The sequence below is a fragment of the Morus notabilis genome, unplaced genomic scaffold (genome assembly GCF_000414095.1).
Source record: "Morus notabilis unplaced genomic scaffold, ASM41409v2 Scaffold827, whole genome shotgun sequence".
NCBI classification, from domain to species: domain Eukaryota; kingdom Viridiplantae; phylum Streptophyta; class Magnoliopsida; order Rosales; family Moraceae; genus Morus; species Morus notabilis.
Window position 1 is genome coordinate 232139 of NW_010359381.1, and position 8346 is coordinate 240484.

General features: G+C 32.7%; 1 protein-coding gene across 1 annotated transcript; it reads right to left on the reverse strand.

The window, feature by feature from the left end:
* Positions 1 to 845: 845 nt before the first annotated feature.
* LOC21393721 (peptide methionine sulfoxide reductase B5) lies at positions 846 to 3374 on the reverse strand. The gene is made up of 3 exons (XM_010094239.2): positions 2961 to 3374; positions 1368 to 1524; positions 846 to 1250 (listed from the first exon to the last, which is right to left on the reverse strand). Exons 1-3 carry the CDS (start codon positions 3302 to 3304, stop codon positions 1086 to 1088), a joined length of 666 nt encoding a protein of 221 aa, XP_010092541.1. The 5' UTR covers positions 3305 to 3374; the 3' UTR covers positions 846 to 1085.
* Positions 3375 to 8346: the final 4972 nt, after the last annotated feature.

Consider the following 8346-nt stretch of genomic DNA (forward strand, 5'->3'; position numbering starts at 1 on the left):
CTATGCGTTCACAATGAAAAGACGAATAAAACCTCATCTATATACCCTATTAAAATTTTTCATCACCATTGAGTTTTTATTAAAATACTATCTAAATACAAATTTAAGTTTTGACCCACTCAACCACAAACTCAAATAGATTCTCAATGCAAATCATAATTTAAATGTGCACATCTAAACACAAACTCAAATTACAACTTCAACTCAAATTATAACTCAAATTCAACTCAAAATCTACACTCAAGTCACCATAACTCAAAAATATAACCGAACAAACCCTGATACTTTTTAGGACTTACATACTCAACATATATTTTCAGAAACATAACTAAACACTCGTTCACTTCGCGGATTCGAATTTTCAATTCGAGCTGAGATATGACATTTTCTGAGTTCACTTCGCAGATTCGAGTTTTCAATTCGAGCTGAGATGTGACATTTTCTGAGAGCTTTTCACTGTAGCAGAAAAAATTAGATGTGACATTTTCTGAGAGCTTTTTACTGTAAAAACTTAAAACTGAAAACTCGAATCGGTGAAATGAACGAAACCTAAATTGTTTTAACTCGAAACAATTTTCTCTAAAAGAACAAATGAACACAATTTAAAAAACAGTTACATACCATTTTCAAAATATTCAAAAAAAATTTTATTCCCGCATTCCCCAAAAGACGCCCGCGCTTTGAGACTTTAGTGAGTTTTACTTGTACTGTTGTACATAGCGATATAAAACTTATCATATAGGTGCTGCTGCAAGGAACATGTCAATGAAGACCTAAAAAAATCATTTCATAGTTCTCAAATTAAGGATAAATAATAATTAATATAAATTTTACATCTTCTAATTTTACATCAAATTACTATATAGTGGCTCAACCACAAGCTGTAGAATTCAAAACCCAAGTTCAAAAAATAAAATTAAAAAAAAATACAGAAGTTGCGGCAAACAAAAGCAGAACATTTACAGAAAAGCTATGGTAGCATTTATTCCAGAAGTTGCAGCATCAGTTTATTTGGACAACATCACATGGCCATCAAATCTGAGACAATCTGAAATCTTGAACAAATTTAATGTTACATAAAGGCCTCAAGAGGAAGCGTTTGAATTCGCCGGAGCAAAAGTGAGAGAAATGCTATTGACACAATGGCGTTCATTGGTGGGAGTTGGAAAACCTTCCCCTTTAAATACATGGCCCAGATGACCACCACAGGCTGCACAAGTTATCTCCGTCCTCCTTCCATCCGGGTCCGGCTGATAAAAAAAAATAAACATAATTAAATAACTACTGGATCCAACATGCATATCACAGAATTGAGACTCACAAAAGACGGGGAAACGAGGTTTAGCAAAGACAAGAAGAGAGCTTACGGTGCGATTTATGGCGCCAGGAAGACCCTCAAAGAAAGCTGGCCAGCCACAGCCAGAATTGAATTTGGTTGTAGACTTGTAAAGAGGAGTACCACATCCTGCACAGTTGTAGACTCCGTCCTCATAGAACTTGTCATATTTACCTGTGCTGGGGTATCTGGATGCCGCATACAAGTTTTTAGTTTTCCTTCGTATCTATGTAGAAACTTCAACAGGTAACCAAAAAGGCTAAATCTCAGTCCCTTGCAACAAAAATCAAATAACTTCTTTTGGATTTTGGTTCCTTCTTCAGCAATACATTGACACAAAAATTATATATAATCTTCCCCTTAGTGAATAGGATGTTTACAAAATGTAATTTTCTGATATAGAGATTATAGATGATTCTCTTTGTCTCACTTAAAAAAAAAAAAAAAAAAAAAAAGGAGGAGAAAGAGAATGGGAAGGAAAAGTAGGAGAAGGAGAAGAAGAAGATGAAGACTTTTGAAGATTCGTCCTCCCTGTGTGTGTGACATGATATGAGGAGCAGGAGAGGAGACTTTTGAAGATTCATCCTCCCTGCGTGTGAGACATGATATGAGGGCTACTTGTCTTCTCAGAAAGAGCAAGGTCATAGTACTTTGGCAAATTATTTTCAACCAAGTTCATAACACAAGTACTAATTCCAATTCTCTCAAAATCTTAACTAGTACTATAAATATAAATGGCTGTTACAAATATTCTTCCTCTTACATAGTTTCAGACTGATAAGCAGGGGCAAATGGAAACATGTTACATGCCAAGCCAATATTTCAAATGAGACAAAAATGACAATTCTCACAAGCTAATCAGATCAAACTTTACCTTCTTGTAGCCTATGTCCTACCAAGTGATAACACAACAAAACTAACATATAAATACTCATCTTAAAAGGAAAATTGTAGTTCGTAATCTCCTCCTTCATGTTCATCTCAAAAACAGAATATGACCTCAGTTTTATCCCAAAGCAAACCATCTCTTAGCTAAGGCCCAAACTCAACCTAGTACCATCAATAAAATCTAGAAAACCACTCATTATTCATCTTCCTCTCCTTCATTTTTCTCACCTCTCTTGTGCTTTACTTAATAGAAAGTTAAGACTCTACAAATTGTTGAGCGCATGGAGCTTAAGACGCTGGATTAGAACGCATATATTTCGGTTGCCCTGAAAATCTTCTTCAGGGTGAACCATGAAAATCTTGTTATTGTAATATTCTTCTTCATCGTAATAGAATTCTAGCTCTGGCATTAAGGGTGAACCATGAAAATCTTGTGTGCTTGCTTGCCTTTTCTTTCATATTATCACTATATTTAGTAATAAAAAAAAAAGGCACTTGATCCATAACAGAAAACGTACCCAAGATTCAATCTTTGAAAGCTAAATTCGTAAACAAAGCTCTTGTAAACATAAACCCAAATTAATTCAAAAGCATCATAAGTTTCTTATCTAAACACCAAAGTACTCAATTTATAATACAATAATCAAAAGAGAGAAAAGATAAAAGAATCCCAACACTCAAAACAACTGAATCAAAACATCAAAACCGCTAAAACGACATTAAAATGAGATCTTACTCAGTTCCCTTTTCCCTCAGAATATGAAACTGCTCAGGCGAGAGGATGGCCCGCCACTCGTCCTCGGACTTCTGGACCAACCCAGGTGCGGCCATGGCTACGACAGTCCCGCCTCGAAACGCGCGCTTACTCTGGTGAAAAAACCCACCGAACCCAACTGTGGGAATGGAGCCGGTGAACGGTTTTGGTCTGAAATGGGTCCTGAAGAAAGTGGTGGGAACAGAATTTGGAGGAAAGAGAAGCTTAGAGAGAGTGGGTAAGGGTTTGGTAATGGGGTCGACGATAATGGTTTTGGAGGGAGAAGAAATTGGTGAGGCTCTAAGGATATGGATATGCATGCCCATTTCAAGGAAAGAGAATATGCGCTTCACGGCTTCGAATTTTGGTCGGGTGGAAGAATCAACAGATGTGTTGTTATTTGTGAGTTTGTATATATATATTTTTTCTACGTTATCTATAACAAATTGTGAGAATTTTTGTAGCTAATTAATTTTCTCTTTAACGTTCCTCTTATTTTTACTAGTTTTATAACTTGCTCTTATACAATCATTTAAGGATTTTTAATTTATTTTAAAAAAAATGTGTAAAAATAATAATTGATAAATAATTAAGTTAAAAATTATTTTATTTAATCAAAAATAAAATAAGAACACATATAAAAAAATTATTCTCATAGGAGTAAGGGACAACATATTTTTAAAACACAAAAAAATTAAAATGTAAAAAAAAAATTCACAAAAATTAAAGAAAGAGAGAAAAAAAGAAAGTTAAGTGGAGGGACTATTATGTAGAAAATAACTTGGACTCTTTTATATATTGTTAGATTTTAGATGTTTATCTTGTTGAGCATGTTAATAAAATTCATTGGATTCTAATAAAAAATGTCAAAAAAATGGTGTTCTAAGAATTTTTTATTATGCGATATATGTACGAATTGCTCCACCACAATGCACAAAGAGGTCTTCAAAGAAGACTGTGAATATATATTGGCTATGAATCTCCTTCTATCATCAGATATCTTGAGCCTCAAACTGGTGATATTTTTACAGCACATTTTACCGATTGTCATTTTAATGAGGTAGTCTTCCCAACATTAGGAGTTGAAAACAAACAGCTGGAAAAGAAAATTACATGGTGTGAACCATCATTGTTGCATCTTGATCCTTACACAAAGCAATGTGAACTAGAAGTGCAAAAGATTATGCACTTACAAAATTTAGCAAATCAATTACCAGATGCGTTCACTAATACAAGAAGAGTGACTAAATGATATGTACCAGCTACAAATGCTCCTGATTAGATTAAAATCCCAAAAGGACAATATGAGAATGAAGTCACTAATATGTCTAAAACAAGCCTAAAGCGTGGTAGGCCTATCGGTTCTAAAAATAAAATTCCTCAAAAAAGAAAGGGAGCAAATGAGCATAATGACCCCAATTTGGAGGAAAGTGTTCCAAGAGAAACACAAAATAATACAAATAAAGAGATTGTTGATATTGTAAAAAATTCTAAAGGGTTTGAGAATAGTGAGATCTCTATTGACTATATAAATACATGAGGATTATGGAATTGAAATGAAATGGAAAATATTGATGAAATATTTTCTTACTCTGTGGCATGTGAAATTATTAACAGAACTAAAGATCCTAAATCAAGATCCATTTCAGAATGCCAAAATAGACACGATTGGATCAAATAGAAAGATGATATACATGCTGAGTTAAATTCGCTGAATAAGTGTAAAGTTTTTTAACCGATTGTTTTAACGCCTGAAGCCGTGAGACATGTGGGATACAAATGGGTTTTTGTGTGAAAACGCAAAATGAAATTGTAAGGTATCGACTTGTTGCACAAGGTTTCACAAAGAGCCAGAATTGATTATGAGGAAACATATTCACCTGTAATGGATACAATTACGTTCAGATATTTAATCAGCCTAACAATTTCTGAAAATTTAGAAATGCGTCTTATGGATGTTATTACAGCTTATTTGTATGGATCACTTGATAATGAAAACCTAAAGATGCCTAAAGTACTAAATTCAAAACCTAAAGATATATATTCGATTAAGGTACAAAGATTATTATATGGGTTGAAGCAATCCAGATGCATGTGGTATAATCGCTTAAGCGAATATTTGTCAAAAGAAGGATACATGAATAATCCAATATGCCCATGTGTTTTTATTAAGATAACAACATCCGGTTTTGTTATAATCGTTGTCTATGTCGATGATTTGAACATCATTGAAACTCATAAAGAAATTCAAGAAGCTGTGATATACTTAAAGGATGAATTTGAAATGAAAGACCTTGAAAAAATGAAATATTGACTTGGTTTACAGATTGAGTACCTTCAAAGTGGAATACTTGTGTATCAATCAAACTATACTAAAAAGGTCTTAAAACGTTTTAATATGGATAAAGCAAACCCCTTAAGTACTCTAATGGTTGTTAGATCACTTAATGTTAAAAATGATCAATTTCGCTATTGTGAAGATAATGAAGAAGTCCTCGGTCCTGAAGTACCATATCTAAGTGCAATAAGAGCTCTTATGTATCTTGCTAATTGTACCCTATCAAATATAGCTTTTGCTATTAATCTATTAGCAAGGTTTGGCTCACTCCTACACGAAGACATTGGAACAGAATTAAGCATATATTTTGTTATCTTCAAGAAACATTTGATTTGGGATTATTTTATCCTAGATGATCAAAGCAAGGGATGATTGGTTTTGCATATGTAGGATTTTTATCAGATCCACATAAAGCCACATCTCAAACTTGATACGTATTCACATGTGGAGGTACTACTGTTTCATGGCGTTCACAAAAGCAAACACTTGTTGCCAATTCTTCAAATCATGTTGAAGTTATTGCACTCCATGAAGCAAGTCGAGAATGTGCATGGTTGAGGTCTATGACTCAACATATCTAAGAAACTTACGGACTATCTATCAATAAAGACCCAACAGTATTATTTGAAGACAATGCATCATGTATTGCTCAAATAGAGGAAGGTTACGTCAAAAGCGACATAACGAAACACATACCCCCAAAGTTCTTCTCATACTCCTAAGAGCTCGAAAAGAATAAGGACATTGATATTCAATACATTTGATCAAGTGACAATTAAACATATTTTTTCACAAAGGCACTTCCCACTACAACATTCAAAAAGCATATCCACAGTATCGAGATGTATCATCTGCGAAATTTATAAGGAAGGTCTATACATGTCAATTTGAGCGGGAGTTTACGTGGTTGTACTCTTTTTCTCTTATTATAGTTTTATCTCACTGGATTTTCCTAATAAGATTTTTAACGAGGGAGCATAAATACGTATATATAAAATGGTGTACTCTTTTTCACTTTACTATGATTTTTATCCCATTGAGTTTCCTTAACAAGGTTTTTAATGAGGCATCATAATAGGTGGACATCTAAGGGGGAGTGTTGAAAAAGTCAAGCATTACGGCTTTATTGTGGATTGCTCACTACCTTCTGACAACATGCAGTGCAACGCGTAAAGTTGCGTAGATGAATAGTAAGTACTGTACAAATAGTAACTATGAATAGGTACAAATAGAAATGAGTTGTTAAAGGAGAGCCAAATCCTATACGTGCATCTGCATTATAACAATAATAAACCTTCATTTTTCACCACTAATTATCAAGTCAAAAAATATTTTTAATTACTTCACTGGTGGAGTAAGAGTACAAGATGCACCATAAATATTCTCTTATCTTTTTATATCTTATATTTTAGATTTATTTAAAAATTATACTTTGAGTTTTATCTCATTAAATTTATATCTTCAAATTAAATTTAATATATAAATATTTACCTTATCTCTATTAACAATTGATTTTGATATTTAAAATGACTAAACTATTCTTAAGGGAGCAAGAAAAAAAAAAACTAAAACTTTAAAAATTAGAACAAAAGAATAAAAAGCATAAAACTCCATTTTCAAGGATATTTTGCATATTTTTTTTCGTAAAACCGTAAGTTTAAATTTTGTTTTTATTTTATTGTCTTTTTTATTTTGGTCATTATGTAAAAATAACACTATTTGAGAGTATTTTATTTGAGGATATTTTATTTGAGGGCATTTTAAGTATTTTTTATGTCAAAATTGAGGATTGAGATTGACCATGAAAAGATATGAAGTTATGTATTACATTTATGGCATGTTTAGTTCGTTGATTCGAGTTTTTAATTTGAGTTGAGATGTGACTTCATGTGAGAGCCTTTTCCTGTAGTAAAAAAGTTAGATGTGACTGTTTCTGAAAGCTTTTTACTGTTGCAAAACTCGAATCGGTAAAATAAACGGGAGATTAATTTGAATGTATAAATTTTATGAGATAAAAAATCAAAGGTATAATTTTGAATAAACCTAAAATGGAAAATATAGAAAGATAAATATCCCTTTTTGCTTTTATATTTTGCGTTTATGTTCCTTTTTTGTTTTCTTAATTTTTTAAAATTTACTTTTTTGTACTATAATAATTTAGTATTATTGGCTAGTCCAGAGTTCTAACTATTGAAACTTGTGTTTCTTTAGTAGGTTCGATCTTATGTGGTGTTGTGATTAACCCTAATACTCTAAATCTTTTAGTCTCAATCGACTGGTTTTGTCAAACAAATTTTTATCGTGCTCGATTATAAATGTGCTCGATTATTTGAGTCTCAAATTCTCAGTATTTTTTTTCTTTGTGTCTCATAAATCTTCATTGGTGAATCCAATATTTGTTCGTTAAAAGAATAAACTTAATTTACATATTAAAGCTATAATAATGTTACACAATTCCTTTTTAAACTGCAGTACTGCACCACAAGTGAGTCACTCAATAAAAAAATAACATAAAATAAAAAAGAGCATTTTATCATTGGATAATCATTTTAGGCTCTGTTCATTTTACCGATTCGAGTTTAAAATTTGAGTTTTGCTACAGTAAAAAGCTCTCAGAAACAGTCACATCTACCTTTTTTACCACAGTAAAAAACTCACATAAAGTCACATCTCAACTCAAATTAAAAATTCAAATCAGCGAAGTAAACGGGCCCTTAACAAACTTCCCTTAATGTATCATTGCAGTCTCTGGACATTCAATTAGGGGTGAAAGTCAGCTGGGTAAGGTCAGTTTTTGGGCTTATTTTGGGCCAATACGCAATAATCGGCCTGAGAAAATGTTGGGCCGCAACATGTTAATTAATCCAAGAACTTGTATACCATTCCGTTACTTCGGGTAAACCAATTCTAAATTTGCTTATTTCAGCTACTTTTCTACCGGTAAACCAGCTCCAAAATGGGTGATTCTTTGCTGAATTGCTACTTTTGCGTGAGACCATGGGTAAACTATGGGAAAGAGCCTAGAAATTA

Bases quoted from the DNA above. Each gene is read 5' to 3' on its own strand.
- LOC21393721 (XM_010094239.2), bottom strand. From the start codon at position 3,304: ATGGGCATGCATATCCATATCCTTAGAGCCTCACCAATTTCTTCTCCC. The intron at 1,525-2,960 runs GTAAGATCTCAT...TGCGGCATCCAG, and splicing joins CTGAGGGAAAAGGGAACTGA to ATACCCCAGCACAGGTAAAT. The intron at 1,251-1,367 runs GTAAGCTCTCTT...TTTTTTTATCAG, and splicing joins CTGGCGCCATAAATCGCACC to CCGGACCCGGATGGAAGGAG.